At 34.6% G+C, this 16,778-nt stretch overlaps 2 protein-coding genes across 2 annotated transcripts; one reads left to right on the top strand and one right to left on the bottom strand.

Annotated features, from left to right (window-relative positions):
- Positions 1-4,403: 4,403 nt before the first annotated feature.
- LOC126703565 (uncharacterized) lies at positions 4,404-14,489 on the top strand. Its single transcript, XM_050402525.1, has 3 exons — positions 4,404-4,668; positions 6,593-6,803; positions 9,471-14,489. Exons 1-3 carry the CDS (start codon positions 4,507-4,509, stop codon positions 14,219-14,221), a joined length of 5,124 nt encoding a protein of 1,707 aa, XP_050258482.1. The 5' UTR covers positions 4,404-4,506; the 3' UTR covers positions 14,222-14,489.
- Positions 14,490-15,146: 657 nt separating this feature from the next.
- On the bottom strand, positions 15,147-16,274 carry LOC126704360 (uncharacterized). The gene is made up of 3 exons (XM_050403344.1): positions 15,614-16,274; positions 15,439-15,524; positions 15,147-15,308 (listed from the first exon to the last, which is right to left on the bottom strand). The coding sequence occupies exons 1-3, from the start codon at positions 16,272-16,274 to the stop codon at positions 15,147-15,149; spliced, it is 909 nt and encodes a 302-aa protein (XP_050259301.1).
- Between the last annotated feature and the right edge of the window lie 504 nt (positions 16,275-16,778).

Genomic DNA, 16,778 nt, shown 5'->3' with positions numbered 1-16,778 from the left:
CTAGCTGCATCAAATGCTGTATTTCCTTTTAGTATCATGTACATTGCAATTACAATATCTAATTCTTGTTATTTATAAATTTGAAAACAGTTCTCAGGAGGCTTATTAGTTATATATAAGAAGTTAACAGATGAGAAAATGAACTCCTGTCCAATGTACAATATGGATTTAGGCTGTGCCTAACTAGAGAATGAATAAATTAACTCTATGCATGCCAAGGTGATACCCCTTTATCATTCCAACATATTATACATGCGATACATTTTTCTCAACCACTAGTGAGGAATTAAAAAGTTAAATTTAATTCTAGAAAATATTGACATATTTTTAACCATTCATGTACAAATATAATTGATGAGATGACCTAATGTTCTTGGAAATGGAAGTTTCTAGAATGAGCAAACTGATGATTGTCACATCCAGAACTTTTATCCATCTTTTGTCTTTTCTTGCTTTTCAAGTCACAAGAATTGTAAATAGTAATTAGGAAGCCAAAGGAATGGACAATTTTTTATTTAATGGCACGCCACATATTGATTATAAGGTTGCTTTTGTTTCCTTTGGCCAAATGTCTTTTTTTTTTTTTTTTCTAATTTTTAGAACACTGCCCTCTATATATCACATCTATGATAGCAAGCTAAGGTGAGAGTTGAATCATGAGAATCCCAGGAGAAAAAAACATGATAAATGCTCAAAATTTTGCTATCTTTCCTTCTTCTTCTTTTTATATATATTTATTTTAAAGAAAACAAATAGAGAGATTAAAAACTTTTAAATTAATAAAATTAAGTGCATTTTTTTATAAGTAAGAATAAAACTTGGTGTATAATTAGACAATGAGACTGAAACTTGTGAATAGGTAACTTGCTTGCTTGTCTCTTAGCTTGAGCATTTAGAGTGATTGGTAATGTAGTTGGAAATTCAGTAGGAAATTAAAAGTTTGTACTTGAATTGAACCAAAATTATTACATTGTTTATGCTAAATCTCCCAAGGCTGAAATTCTGAGGATAGGTGTATTAAATTCAAAATCATTTCAGCCTCACTGCAATTAGAAGCTCTAAGAAAATTGAAAAAAAAAATTGCGCTTAGAGAAAGCAGCCCTATCACTTGGTGTTGATTTCCGTTTCTGTGATGGAATTTAACTCTTAGAATCAAAGAAATTTTATTGAATATAACTTTAGTTTATCTTGGTGATACCATTGACAACCCATATTAGGCTTCTTTCCAAAAATGTATGGAGAGTTTTTTATTTTTTATTTTTTGCTTGTATTGTATGTAGGGTGCAATAAGTATAAATAAATTTCATAACCAGTAGTCACACCTTGTGTACTATGGTGGAGGTGCCTATGAAGGCTTTATCACTTCAGATATGGATACTTGAGAGCCTAAATCTTTGGCAAAATAGAAAGTGTGGACCAGCAATTGAGTTTAAGAGTGTAAGGAGTCAACAGGAAGATCATTGTTTATAAATTCTTTATGATGTTCAATGTTTCGATGGCATTGAAAGGTACTTTTCATGAATTTTTTTTCCCTGAAAAAATGTACTTCTCAAATTGTTTTCATTGTTTACTGACATATAACTAGTTATGTTATAGACTTATAGTGTAGCTAGAACTATCTGCGCAAGCTTGTTGGATATGCTTATCTAGGATTTTTTTGGAAGAGGGTCTGGCTGTTTCTCTTTTTACGTTGGTAATTTATATTTTTTCTTTCTTTTTCTTTTTTTTTTTACGGGTTATACTTGGATCAATAATTCTTCAAGCCGTAAAGATTGAAAATGATGTGAATTATAGGATAAAAACAAGGTGGATGAAGTGGAGAAGCGCATCAGGAGTATTGTGTGAGCAGGTAGAATAACTATTTAGTTAAAGGAAAATTTTATAAAACTGCTATACAACTAGCTAGGACAGAAGGTTTTTTAAAGAAACTTACAATGGTATATATCCAAAATGGCCTAACTCTTGGATACACAGCACAAATTTTAAACCTCTTTAACTCACTCATTTTCCAAGAATTAAGTCCTTTTAGATATACACCACTGTAAATTTTTTTTAAAAGCTTTTTTCCCTCTCTCCGTATGTGTGTCAAAAATATTTAGTATTCTAAAAATAAAATAAAAAATAAAAAACCGCCTGACCCGCCAACTGACCTAGTTCGCATCAACCAGACCCAACCCATGCAGGTCCATTAAGTGAGGCGGGTCAAGTTGGGTGGATTAGATAAATAATTTAGTAAGTTGGGCACAACCCAACCCCCTCTCTCTCTCTCTCTCTCTCTCTCTCTCTCTCTCTCTCTCTCTCTCTCTCTCTCTCTCTCTCTCTCTCTCTCTCTATATATATATATATATATATAGACACACACACACATATAGACTAGTGTCTTTTTTTTCTTTTTTCTTTTTTCTTTTTTCTTTTTGATAAAAGCGTTTGCTTTGTTGGAAGTGAAATAAAGAGGATAGAAAATAGAAAAGAAAAAATTGATTTTATGATGTTTGGTTGGAAAGAAGAGGAGGATAAAGAATTGTTAGGGCCTAGATGTTTTCTCCCCTGGCCTAGCCCACCAAAATTATCTCCCCAATTTAGGGAGACCATAGAGGAGAAATGAATAATTACGGATAATAAGGAGAAAATAGAGCAGAGATGAACAGTTGCCATTAATAACTAAACTACTGCAGCACTGCTTCCTCCTTTTACGACATGTTGGTTACCTTTTTCTTTTTCTTTTTTTGACTTATTGGTTGCCTTTTTTTTTCTCTTTCCTGGATCGTCGCTTTCTTTTGTTTTGGTTTTCCTTTTTTCTTTTTTATTTATTTATTTTTATACCTGTTGGTTGCCTCTTTTTTTTTTTTTTTTTTCCTGGGCTGTGGCCTTCTTTTGTTTTGGTTTTCTTCTTTCTTTCTTTTTTCTTTCTTCTTTTCTTTTTTACTTTTTTTGGGCATGATTTTTATTTTTTAATAAATTTAGGCGATTGCCTTTAGTTTTTATATTTATTTTTATTGTTGTTTGCCCACTTTTTTTTTATTTAATTAGACATATTTTTTATCAATAACATATGAGTAAATTTATACAAACTGATTAGTTGTTGATGGGTTATACTCAGCCAAAGCCCAAGACTATTGACAATTTGACATCCCTGGACAACACTAAACTATAGGAAACTGGGCCTCAGTCCACTTCAATTGTTTACGTTGGTTAACATTTCTATGACAATAAGTCAATAACTCACCAATTCTTGAGCCAACACATTGTCACCTATATCTCTATTTCAACTTGTGAATGTGAAAACAGATTTGTTTGAATAAAGCATTATTCTCTTGGCAATTGTTTGAAGCTTTTGTAATAATCTGTATAAGAGAAGGATGACATCAAGGAATTAGAATACATCAAGAATTCTTTAGGATGTATAACTTATCCTTATTAGGTGTTCTATCTTTGAATTGAAGAAGAAGTTTGAATAGAAGACTTGTTATCTAAATCTGTAGCAGAGTTGGTCTTGGAATATGATTCTGCATAGATATCCTTAACAGTGAAGATCTTATCAACTTTCTCTCCCCCTAAACTCTGGTAGCTAGTGAGGAGGGCTGTGAGGTTGGAGAAGAGAAATGGACAGTGGAAAAAGAGAAGGAAAATAAAAATTAGTACGAAATAAAGTAAAAAAAGAAGGAAAATAAATTATATTATATACATTAACATAAAAATAAAAATAAAAATAAATAAAAACTAATGTGAGACTTAAATCGAGTCAAACCCACAACTGAAGAAATTTTTTGAGAAACTCTTTGGGATAAAAAAGAGTCACGACAAAGGCTCATTATGGGGAGTAATTGCATCCTGTGTACGTTAGGAAGCTTAAAAGAACCAAAAGACTGATAATCAATCATGGTTTTAGGATTCCGAACAGTTTCACCATTTTTTTTATCACAATTTTGATGTGATAGGCCGTGAATAATTTCCTATTATTTACACGTTAAACTTTATTTTTTTCTCTGCCACTTACGCTCATCATAATTTTTTTTTTTTTTTTTTGAGGACCACGCTCATCACTATTGTGATAAAGAAATGGTAAAATAGTTAAGGTTGTATATTTTTTTCTAATCATAAATGACAATATAATAGGAAAAAAGTGAAAAGAAGACCGATTGAAGTCCAAAAGTCCTCGTCGTCCACTATGATTCCACACTCTCTAGTCAGAGTTCCTTTGGAAAAATGAAAAAGAAACCAAAGGTCTTTAAAACAACTTGACCCAAGCGGTCGAATCAGTGCGAAAAGCTCCACTTTCCGTACAATCCTACGAGTCTTTACTTTTCTCTCTCATCAACCTAGTTCTACTACATCGAGAAGTAAGCTAAGCTAGCTTCGTCACCACCTTCTATATAGAGTTTTACATATATATATATATATATATGTGTGTGTACATTTCATACTCTCTCTCTCTCTCTCTGTAAGCAAAAGCAGAAATCTCTGGTTTTTCAGCTTTTTGTGTTTGTGTAGTTTTTACGTACAGATATGGAGGCTGCAGCGAGAGAACACATTGAAAAGATACGTAGAACAAAGTTCTCCATTGGAGGGGAACAGAACCCATTAATAGAGGATCTTCACCAGGCTGTCAAGAACCTCTCTGCTGAGCTTTATGCCAAGGATGCACATTTTCTCATGGAACTCATTCAGGTTACTTTCTCAACTTCATTCATTCTTTCTTATAGTATATGCTTGTGTGTTTGCGTTTTTATTTTTGTTATTGGCTCTCAATGATGTATATGTTTGTGAATATCAGATTGCCCATGTCATTGTTCTTCAAATTAAATGTTTAAACGGTTGAGTAATAATTATCACACACTCACTGTTGTCAAAAACACAATTTTTTAAGGAGTGTGTGCATTCATCATTAAGTGTGTAACAAGATTTATTTTTTACAATTTTTTCACAGACATCTGTGGCTAGAAGATTTTAGCTTCTGATTGTGCTTTTTTTTCTTATTTTTTACTGAAGAAGTAACAAAATTAGTTTTTTTTTTAATCAACTTTTATATTTTGGACAAAACCTTAGGCTGTTTGGTTTCACTCATAACTCAGTTTTCATAACTGAAATCTCATAACTCAAATTCAATTTTCATAACTTATATCTCTAATTCTGTTTTTTCACTCACTCGTTTCATATCTTAGATGCATATCTCAAATCTAAAACTCAAATTTGTGCATAAAGTAGTGGGACCCATTGAAACACTTTACTCAAAATTTGGAAATATCTAAATTTTGTTTTCAATTTCTTTTAACAACTCAAAATTTTGAGTTTTAAATTATAAAAACTCAACTAAAAAATCAATTCAAATAACTTCATTTTCAGTGGGGCTCATGTTTTCTTGAGTTTTTTCTTCTTCTTTTTTGCTGAATTTGAGTTCAGTTTTTATCAATCCAAACACGCTTATGTCTCATCTTTTAAAAGATAAATTACTAGAAAATGTGGGATGCCAAACTCACTCAAATGACAAATTGTTAATTTTACATGGGCCCACCAGGGGACACCATTTTTCTGTATTTTATTCACATATTCTATCTTAGAACTGTGTTTGGATGGAAGGGATATGGGATGTTTACATGTATTTGATGGGGTGTGCGCTATGGCTCCGGCATCCGAGCAGCTTCTAAGGGTTTTTATTTTTTATTTTTTATTTTTTTTATATTGGTAATTTTGTAGTTGGTCTAATTGTTTTGGGCTTTTATATTTTGTTTAAGATTTTAGATCTATAGTTTTTTTTTTTTTTTCCTTTTTTTTGTAGTTTTTATAAGGAGGAAAATGTTAGTTATAAATTTTTTTTACAAATTGCTGCTATGATAAGTAATTATTGGTAAGTAAAAAATTAGTGTAAGCGGTGGGTCCAAATGTAAACTAATAAGAATTTGCTACATCAATAAATTGTAAAAAAATTTGTAATTATAGCTTTACTCTTGAAAGAATTAATAATATTGTTAAAGAGGGGAGTAAAGTATAATTTTATAGAATTGCCCCCAAGTCAAACTATGCCTCCGTCCCTATATATCCCATGTGAGATGGTGGATACATGTATCGGATATATGATAAATTTTCTCCAGCAGGAGAGGGAAATAAAGGGAGAAGGTTTAATTAATCTTTATTTCAAAATTAGAGAAAGTCTATGCTCACAACATTTTCACAATAACCTTGATTTGAGTTGTGGTGGGTTTGGATGTAATCTTATTTTATTTTATTCTGAATTATAGTAGACAAACACTTCCACTTGTGAAATTTTGTTGGGGCCATAGAAGAACTCTTAAAATTAGCAAAAGATAGTTATAATTGTTAATTTATATGATATTATAGTTTTCTCTCCTTCCAAATTAACATCCAAACAAAGTGGAGTACTCTTTTACTTAATTGTTAATTAAATGGGGGGAAATGCAATCATTCTCTTGGCCTTTTCTCTCTTTCCGCTCTATTCTCTCTCCCTCCAAACTTCTAAACATAGTTCCTGTGAAAAAAGGTTTCATATAGACTTAGTGTTAGATGTATTTATGGAGCAAAAGAATAGGGTTGACTTCTATTGACTTATGTATAATGTTGAATTATTTTTGGTCAGAATGCTGAAGATAATAATTACGTGAAGGGAGTGGATCCATCTCTTGAGTTTGTCATAACTTCTGAGGACATTACAAACACAGGGGCTCCAGCAACATTGTTGATTTTCAACAATGAGAAAGGTTTCTCATCAAAAAATATTGACTCTATTTGCAGTGTTGGTCGGTCCACCAAGAAAGGCAACAGGAAATGTGGTTATATCGGAGAGAAAGGTACTTTACCTAGTTTCCTAGAATTACAGCTTATATTAGCCACTCTAGTCTAAGTATTGTTATGAGAACTAGTAACACCAAAAGTTGTTATTTATGGTTTACTCAAAATGCTATTTTGTCAAGAAGACTATTAATAATATTAATTGGGTTGACTTGGAAAGAAGTCAGAACAAGCATGACAGTTTTGATTTATTTGTTTAAGTCAAACATCAAAATTCGTTGATCCACAATTGGAAGAAATTATTAGGTCAACCAGGAGGACTGCTGAAGTGGTCCTCCTAACCAATGAGACGATGCCACCTATGCAAATGTGTGAGTGAGCTTCCTAATCAGCATAATGAATAAAAAATAAAAAATTACCAGGTGATGTCACATTTGCATAAATAACAGTATTTTATCGGTTGGGAGGTCATGGTGGCAATCCTCTTGGTGGACCTAATAATTTCTCCACAAAAGAGCAACTTCCGCCCATTATTCTCTAGTGATAAATGCTAACTTAAGAGTCATATGAAATATGGGTTACAATAGTTGCTTGAATTAGGAATGAAATATTGTTGCCTTGGAAAGATTGTTCAAAGCATAAAATCTATAAATAAATCTTCTCGCATGATGAAATTTTGCAGAGTCAAAATATAGGTTATAGAAAACATGAACAAACAAGTCAAGGTATGAAGGAATGTTAATATTTAACAATTTATTTTGATAGAGATAATGTGTATTAGTCTTTGGTATTTAAGCCAATGTATATTCTTAGTCACCAATAAGCTTTAGTTCAAATGATACTTCCTCTTGTAAAAATAGCTTTGTTCAATTTAGTCTTTCCATTTAAAACAAACAAAGTTGACAGAGATTAACTAGAGGACTGAATTGAACAATATTGAAAGTTAGGGTATTAAATAAAATGAAGTTAGAGTATTGAATTGAATTTTAGGCAAAGTTAAAGGGTGTAATTTGAAATTTAGCCAAATATTTTCAAAGACAATTGTTTGTTTTTCGGTGTTTGGTTGTGTTTTTGAAAACTCTTTTCTATATTTATATATAGATATTAAATAACAACTTTAAATCACAACTTTTAAAATATTAATCAGAACAACTAAAATCAAATCAAACTTAAAAATAAGCATGAACAAAATAAAATTATTGAAAATTACACTAATAGCCCAACTATTATCTAAACTTACACATTCAAATCATAATTAAAAACATTTGAAACCTCCAAACTAGTACTTTAAATTTGTTTTTGTACGACTTTTAAAATTTTGGGGCGATTCCCAAAATTTTGAGGATTCATGAGATATTTTTGTTATTTCAATGTTTTAGATTTTTTTTTTTTTTTTTTTTTTTTTGGTATCATTTTGGTGGATTTAGGGGGCATTTTAGTAGCCAAGAATATTGTAGCTCAATTGGCACCTCCTAGTGTTTTCAATGGAGATGGTTCAAATCCTCTCTCCCCCATGGTAACCATCTAATTATAGAAAAGAAAAACAGTAAAGAAGAGAGAGGCTTTTTTAGTCATAGTGTGTTTTAAAGGTATTTTGTAAGTTTAGGGGTTTTTTGGTTATTATGTTAGTTTTGAGGGTAATTTGGTCTTTTGGAAATTTTAAGGTTTCTTCTATCATTTTAGAGGTTTTCAAGAGGGTATTTTTATCATTGTATAGGTTTCTAGGTTATTTTTGTAATTTTGTAGTTTCAAGGGCATTTTAAAATTTTTGAGGTTACTCTAGCCAATTTTGGAGTTTATGGGTATTTCTATCGTTCTAGATGATTCTAGGATATCTAGGTCATATTAGAGGTTTCTAGGGGATATTTGTATTATTTTAAATGTTTAAAGGGTGTTATGGTCATTTTGAATGTTTCAATATCATTTTGTAGGTTCTGAGGGTAATGTTGTCATTTTATAGATTACGGGACACTTTTGTCATTTTGGAGGTTTTTGTTCTTTTGAGCCTGAAAAGCATAAAACATTTTTAGACCCTAAGAATGTGTTTTTCCTGATTAACAGAAAATGATTTCAGTTTGACCCAGTTTTTCAGTTGTCCTAAACCCTCAAAAACAAGGAAAACATTTTTTGAGAAATGTTTTACATTGGAACAAACAAGTTGTTAGTCAAGGACATAAAGACAAAGTCAAATGATTAGGGCCAAAGTTTGTTATGATTAAATGCAAATCCTTAAAAACATAAATGGTTCTTCAAATTTAAACGAAACTCCAGAGCTGTTTGGTCCACCATTTTTAAAATATTTTTTCAAAATAGGTAAAAACAGGTTTGAAAATATATTCCAAACATGTTTTAGTATATGTTTTTACTCTTTTGTTTCAGAAATCCTCACTTAATGGCTTGAATATAAGATATGCGTTCCAAAAGTTTGCTGTACTCATAAAACCTGTGATGTTCTTTTAGAAACTACAATGAAAAAATGTCGTTAAAAGTTGGAACCTTTTTTAATAAATAAATTACAATAACCAATGGGATTGACAGCCCCTAAGCTCTCTCTCTCTTCAATCTTAATGCTTGTGAATTGACTTCTATTCTAATCTTAAGATGTCAGTGCAGAGTGTTATGTTTTATATACTCAATTATTTTGAAAGAAAAGGATAATTACTGGACAGGATAATTTAGCTGTTCTCTTAGTGCTCTAAGTAGCTTATTCTACTATTAATATGCAGGAATTGGATTTAAGAGCGTCTTTCTGGTTAGTTCTCAGCCATGCATATTCAGCAATGGATATCAGATACGGTTTAATGAAGAGCCTTGTCCACATTGCAATCTCGGGTACATAGTTCCTGAATGGGTCGAGGAGAGTCCAACTCTTTCTGACATCAAAAAAATATATGGTTCTGGGACTACTCTTCCAACGACAACAATAGTCTTACCTCTGAAGTTCGATAAGGTCAAACCTGTGAAGCTGCAGCTCTCAAATGTTCATCCTGAAGTTCTATTGTTCCTATCAAAGATTAGGCAGCTTTCAGTCAGGGAACATAACAAGGATCCTAGGCTAAATACAGTAAGTGCAATAGCAATTACAAGTGTGACTGAATTGGTGGTGAGGAAGAACATTGATGCTGTGTCCTACACACTCCATCTCTCTGCTGATGAAAAGGATAAGGACTATGAGGGAGAATGCAGCTACTTTATGTGGAGGCAAAAGTTTCCTGTCAGGCAAGAAAACAAAGTGGAAAGGAGAATGGAAGTTGAAGAGTTGGTGATCATATTGGCTTTTCCTTTTGATGAGCGCCTCCACAGGGGAATGAGCTCACCTGGGATCTATGCATTTCTTCCTACAGAGATGATTACTAACTTTCCCTTCATAATTCAGGCCGATTTTCTTCTTGCCTCATCAAGGGAAACAATTCTCTTGGACAACAAGTGGAACCAAGGGATTCTTGACTGTGTGCCCTCTGCTTTTATCAATGCTTTTGATTCACTAGTTATAAATTCCGTGAATGCGCCAGTGTCTAGTTTGGCTCCGATGTTCAGGTTCATTCCCATCAACAGCTCTTCTTATCAAGAGTTGAATGTTGTCAGGGAGTCCATCAAATCAAAGCTTCTTGAAAAAAGTATTCTTCCAAGTGAGTCATACACGGAGCAGAAGTCCTTTCATCAACCTCGTGAAGTTGGTAGGCTTATGCCTGCTTTCTGGACCATTCTGGAAAAGGCAAGGGAGCAAAAGGTGAGCTTGGTTCATCTTTCATCACATGGAAAGCACATTTTGAGCTCCTCATTTGATAGAACAGAATATGATAGCATTCTGAATTTCCTGGGTGTGGAACTAGTCAACAACGAATGGTACGCAGAGTGCATCCAAAGTTCTAAACTTGTTAAAGGAGTGTCAGAGGACGTGTACTTGGAGCTTTTACTGTTTCTTTCTGATAACTGGAGGTTCAAATTTGAATTAACCAAAATCAAGGACATTCCACTAATAAAATATGTGGATCTTTATGGCGATGTATCTTTGTGCAGCATAAATGAATCCAAGCAGTTGAGTCGTGACAGAGTGGTGTCCTTATCCCTTCATTCTGATCATATCTCATGGCTGATTGATTGGAACAAGGAATTCAAATGTCCTGCCAATTACTTTTTTTTGCCGAAAAGCACACAAGAAGCTATTCGGGTCTTCTCTAAGAGGGATACAGTGTCATGGTGGCTACGAGATCATGTGAATGTTGGTGCTATGAGCGTCTATGAATATGCACTTCACCTAAATAAATATCTCAATAGCTGCCAGAAGCGTGCCATTGCCTTTGTTCACTTCTTGTACCACTCGCTTCGAAAGTCTTTTCTTTCCCAACAGGAGGTTGGTGTTTTATGTGATTCTATGCCACTTGTGGATAACTATGGAAATCTAAAGAGTCACAGGAAAGGGGTTCTTGTCCCTGCCAAGGGAAGCAAATGGGTGGGATTGATTGGTTCAAATCCATGGAAAAATGAAGGCTACGTTGAGTTAGCAGAAGACTACTTGCAACCAGGCTATTTTGCTGATGAATTTGCTTCTGGAGAAACACTCTTGGAGTTCCTCAAAACTTATGTTGTGGCTTCTGATATCCCTAATATATCTCCTCCTAATGCTGCAATTCCTACAGTATCATCGCCACTCACCAAGAAAAATGCATTCTTGCTGTTTTGTTGGATTAGAAAGATGAAACATAAAGAAATTGGCCTTCCCAAGAAGTTCTTGAAATGCATAAAGGAAGGTAGCTGGCTGAAAATTACTACTAGTGGCTGTCATGGTTACCGGCCACCTTCAGAGTCATTCATGCTTTCCTATTCACTGGGAAACATTTTGCAGAACGGATCAGTGCTTGTTGATATTCCGTTGCTTGATCTAAATTTTTATGGTGATGGAATAAATGAGTATAAGGAGGAGCTGAAGAAAATTGGAGTCATGTCTGGCTATGGAGAAGCATGTGAATTTATTGGAAAGCGTCTTATGTCTTTCACAGAATACTCCACTTTAAGTAGGGACCAAGTGCTGTCTGTACTAAATTTCATCAGATTTTTGAGGGAAAAGTTTCTTCCTCAGGATAAGTTCATCAACAGTATCAAGGATAAGAGATGGCTAAAGACATCGTGCGGTGTCAGGTCTCCAGTTGAATCTGTTTTGTTTGATGAGGAATGGAAAACTGCGTCACAAATCAGCAGCATTCCCTTCATCGATCAAAATTACTTTGGAGAGGAAATCCTTTCTTTTAAAGAGGAACTCAAGTCGCTTGGTGTGGTAGTTGGCTTCAATGAACGTTATAAGCTCATTGTAGACAACTTCAAATTACCTTCAATGTCATCTCTGAAACCTGAGGCTGTTCTTTTGATACTTGAATGTATGCGTCATCTGGGTTCATCTAACAAACTTGTTCTGGCATTGAGTGGTGTGAAATGCTTCAAGACGAATCTCGGTTACAAGTTTGCTGGAGAATGTTTCTTGTTCGACCCTCAATGGGTTTGCATTCTACAGGTTTTTAAAGGTTTTGCATTGATTGATCATGATTTCTATGGAAGCAATATTTTCTCTTACAGAAACGAGTTGAAGCAAACTGGGGTGAAGGTGGATTTTGAGGTGGCGGTAAAAGAATTTGCTGACAAATTCAAGCGGGAGGCATCTTCCATGACTAAAGAACTTGTTCTCTCTTTTCTTTCATGTCGTAGTCAGCTAAAAGATAATGAACATGTGTTTCCTCTAGATCTTAGGAAAAACATACGTGACCTTAAGTGGTTGCAGACTAGGCGTGGTGATAAGAGATCTCCTAGAGATTGCATTCTGTTTGGGCCAGATTGGCAGTCAATTTTACCAATTACTGTTGACCTCCCTTTCTTAGATGATAGTGACAACTATTATGGCAAGGACATTCATAAATACAAGGAAGAGCTGAAGAACATGGGGGTTATTGTTGAATTCAAAGATGGTGCGAAGTTTGTAGCAGCTGGTCTTCACTTTCCCATGGATCCTGCCCGCATAACTAATGAAAATGTGTTTTCATTGCTGCAATGCATACGGATTTTAAATGGAGTGAATTACTCCTTTCCAGATCCTTTCCTAAAACAAATTTCTCGAAAATGGTTGAAGACCACTAAAGGTTATAGGCCTCCAGAAAAGTGCTTATTATTCAATCCTAGGTGGGGCTCTTATTTGGAGCGGACAGATGGACCTTTTATTGATGAAGATTTTTATGGTTCTAATATTACACTATACAAAGAAGAGCTCAAGGCAATAGGAGTCATCCTTGATGTTGAAGAAGGATGCTCATTGATTGCCAGCCACCTTGAGTTCCATGTTCAGTTGCCTACTATAGTTCGAATATATAATTACTTGAGTCTATTTAATTGGGATCCAGACAGTGAAGTTGCAAAAGGGATATGGATCCCATATGGAAGTCAGAATGGAGAGTGGGTCAGCCCTTGTGAATGTGTTCTGCATGATAAGGATGGTCTCTTCAATTCGCTGCTGAAAGTTCTTGACAAATATTATGAGCAAAAGTTACTTAACTTCTTCTCACGTGCTTTCCGTGTTAAATGCAATCCTTCAGTTGCTGATTACTGTAAGCTTTGGGAGGTTTGGGAAAGTTCAGGACGTCGATTGTCACATGATGACTGTCTTAAGTTCTGGGGGTATATTTTGAAGCACTGGGGTGAAAAGACTGAGAAAACTCTCACTGAGAAGCTGGTGAAATTGCCGGTTGCTTCTGGCTCAGATGAAGTTTTGCTGTTCAACAAGCATGATGTTTTTATTGCTGATGATCTTCAGCTGCAAGATCTTTTCGAACAGTTTTCTGCCCAATCTCTATTTGTCTGGTACCCTCGACCAAGCAAGCCTTCTTTACCTCAGATGAAGTTGTTTGACATTTACAGGAAGATAGGTGTTCGCACTATATCCGAGTCTGTAGAGAAGGAAGAATCATACACAGTGGATGATGCTCAACTCAATCAGGTGAATCCAAAGGAGAATTTAATTACAAAAGATCTGATTATTCTCATCCTTGGTTTTCTAGCAAATCCTGTGATGAAAATGGATGCAGAAAGGAGGCATGAAATTATCCGAAAGTTTCTGAATATTACTTTCCATGAGATAGTTGAACCGATAACTGTAAACTACAGTTTATCACTTTCTTCAGGGGAGATCATGAATGCAAGAGCAAGCCGGATGATATGCTGGGATAGAGAGTCTTCAAAGTTTTTCACACAGAAGTTGGACAGGTCTACTGGATATAAGAATCAAATGGAATATGCTACATATTTTTCTGAAGCAATATCTGAGGGTTTGTTATGGGAAAACAGTGATCATATTGGTGCACTCTCTGAACTGATCAAGCTGGCCTTCATGGTGGAATTTAATGAGGAAGCAGTAAGGTTTTTAATGAAGTTCAAGAATTTGCAAATTTTCTTGGAGGACGAGGAGTTCCTTGCATCTGTCTTCCCTTCTGACTAGTTAGATATATACCATGAACTATTAATATTTGTAAGTGTTTCTTTCTTATATTTCTTGTGTGTTTCTGTGTTTTTGGCATAAATGTCAAAAAGAATGAATCAGCTACTGCTATTCTGATTATATTGGTCAGTCATAAGGTGTTAACCTTATATTGTCTTGTCCTAGGTTTTCCTTTGTTTGTATTTCTATTTTGGGGTGAAACTCTTGTAATATGTTTGGTATTGGCATTTATATATATTTTTCGATGGATTAGTTGCTACTTGCTACATTGCTGGTTCTGATAGTCTAGAAATAATGTTGTTCTACATCTCTTTTCGTTTCTTATGTGCAATTGTTATATTTTTTTAATAATATGTTTGAAGATTCTGCTCTAATGTTAGTCATCTGAATCCTGCATGTGGTGTTTGTTGCTATTTAGAGGAACTAACAACTGTTCATATAAGATTGAAAAATGTAAAAGATATGTTTAGATAATTTTGTGTCATTCTTTTTTCTTTTTGGCTCAATTTCGTCTACTTCAAACCTTGTCCTCAGCCCAATCAACAATACACCATCTTGATTTTGCATTTAAGATTTCTTTTCATGTTAAATCTGAACTCCAGTAATTGTTATATTCAATTTTCTTCATGAAACTTGTTGGATGGAGAAATCTTACGTATGGAAGATGTAGGGGAATTGCTGGCAAATGTGCTAGTACTAAAAATTAATGTAGCACTTAAATGCATGGAGAATAAATATAATCAGGTTACATCCTATCACTGACTGTTGATAGAGTGACTCAATCTTTGATTACATATACAATCCTATCTTCTCTAAAGAACTTGATTCATGACCAAGAACTACAGAGGAAATCCTGAAAATCCTATGAAGTTAGAAAAAAGCAGAAACAAATTAAAAAGCTGTCTTCGTTCTTCCTAGAGTTTAATCAAGCTTTTTCTGCAAGAAGACGAGCTCTTTCATTTCCAGAGCAACTCGGGTAGTAGCATGATTTCACATTCAACAAATTCTTTACAGGTCCAGTCCTTCGTATGGCTTTTGTGAATCGCCTTCCTCTATTTGTTTTCTTCTTTGTCTTTGTCTCCTGGGCCTAAAGTACACCATTGCAAGAAAATGTGGTTACAAAAATCCTTATCATTACTATTTTTATAATCAGTGTGTGTGTGTGTGTGTGTGTGTGTGTGTGAGAGAGAGAGAGAGAGAGAGCTCATAATACATACGTCATCAGAAGTCACTGATACAACACTCTCTGCACTCTCAGCACTCTCACCACTGAGACATTTTGTGTACAAGCTGTCCTCCTTACCTGCACACATTATAACACCCGTTTGTATTGCCTTCCCAAATTTCATAGACAAAACATGAGTGTCGACTCAAAGATTCAAGAATACTTACCCTCCTCCTCGTTATTATCTTCATATGGGACACAATATACCCTAAAACTTGGTGATCCAGGGGATACATATCTAACCTTATCATTCTCATCCTCCTCATCTTCTTCCTCTTCCTCACCCGCCATTGTTTGTTCCACCACCACAACCTTATCCTCTATAACCACAGTCTTCTCAACCACCTTGTCCTCTTCTTTTTCTTCTTTTCCGTCTTTACAATCCTTTCCACTCTTTTTTGCATATTTCTCGTCTTTATGCTCCTTAGGCTTTTTACTTGTGTCACGTTCAAACTCAGACTCCGGCACGGGTGACACTTCCAATTTCTTTTCCTCCACTGGCGTTTCCTTTGAAATTGGTACAGTCTCATTCAATGAAGAGGTGTTGCTCTTGCTATCCTCTTCAGGTAGAAGAGGAGTCTTGGGTGTTTCCTTTGTTATTGGCACAGTCCCATCCAATGAAGAGTTTGTGCTCTTTCTCTCCTTGTCTTGTAGAGATTGAGCCTGAGAATTTTCATCGTCTACCACCTCTTTTTTAAGTAGTTCTTTCTTGGACATGTCAGCATGTCTACGTCGTCTCATCTGCTCAAAAAAACGGCGAATGATAGGACGGAGTTTGGTTGGTACCGCCTCCCTTTGTGGATTGAGCTTTGAACTCCCTATCCCCATTGCTTATCAGAACAAAATGTAGAAAAAGAAGAGGGGGTTTGAAAAAAAACTAAGGGTTGGGTATGAAGAAGTTTTGATAGAAAAATGATGATGTTAAGAGTTTGAGAATTTGAAAGCATGGTTCAAAGATGGGGTTTGCTATAAATAGCAACATTGAAATTATTGGTTCGCTGTTCTTTCTGTTTTTTTTTTTTTACAGGTGTTGAGGGGACTAATATAGGAAAGGATGAGTATTTGCAACTCAGCTTTGAAGGACAAGGACTATCTCCTTGACTTCCAAATTTAGAATTCTTTGCTTTCATGGCTTTACCTGTGGAGAAAATGATCTTGCTTTACTGGTGGAAAGAGTCAATACATGCTCATTCATAACCATTGTAAGATAGAAACTGCCAACTCCTGTATTAGGATATCTTTATCTTTAAAAATTGGTTAGGAACCTCATTTTATTCCCATGGGGAAATTAATGAGTGCTATTATACATCTGGATGCTGAAAATCTGGAGGA

Source organism: Quercus robur, chromosome 10, assembly GCF_932294415.1.
Source record: "Quercus robur chromosome 10, dhQueRobu3.1, whole genome shotgun sequence".
In the NCBI taxonomy this organism is placed as follows: Eukaryota; Viridiplantae; Streptophyta; class Magnoliopsida; order Fagales; family Fagaceae; genus Quercus; species Quercus robur.
Note: the sequence above shows the minus strand (reverse complement) of the source record. Positions and strands in the feature narration are given on the sequence as shown.

Excerpts from the sequence above, each read along its gene's own strand:
- LOC126703565 (XM_050402525.1), top strand. The coding sequence starts at position 4,507 with ATGGAGGCTGCAGCGAGAGAACACATTGAAAAGATACGTAGAACAAAG. Across the intron at positions 4,669-6,592 it reads TTCTCATGGAACTCATTCAG|AATGCTGAAGATAATAATTA; the intron begins GTTACTTTCTCA and ends ATTTTTGGTCAG. Across the intron at positions 6,804-9,470 it reads TGGTTATATCGGAGAGAAAG|GAATTGGATTTAAGAGCGTC; the intron begins GTACTTTACCTA and ends ATTAATATGCAG.
- LOC126704360 (XM_050403344.1), bottom strand. The coding sequence starts at position 16,274 with ATGGGGATAGGGAGTTCAAAGCTCAATCCACAAAGGGAGGCGGTACCA. Across the intron at positions 15,525-15,613 it reads AGATAATAACGAGGAGGAGG|GTAAGGAGGACAGCTTGTAC; the intron begins GTAAGTATTCTT and ends TAATGTGTGCAG. Across the intron at positions 15,309-15,438 it reads TATCAGTGACTTCTGATGAC|GCCCAGGAGACAAAGACAAA; the intron begins GTATGTATTATG and ends GGTGTACTTTAG.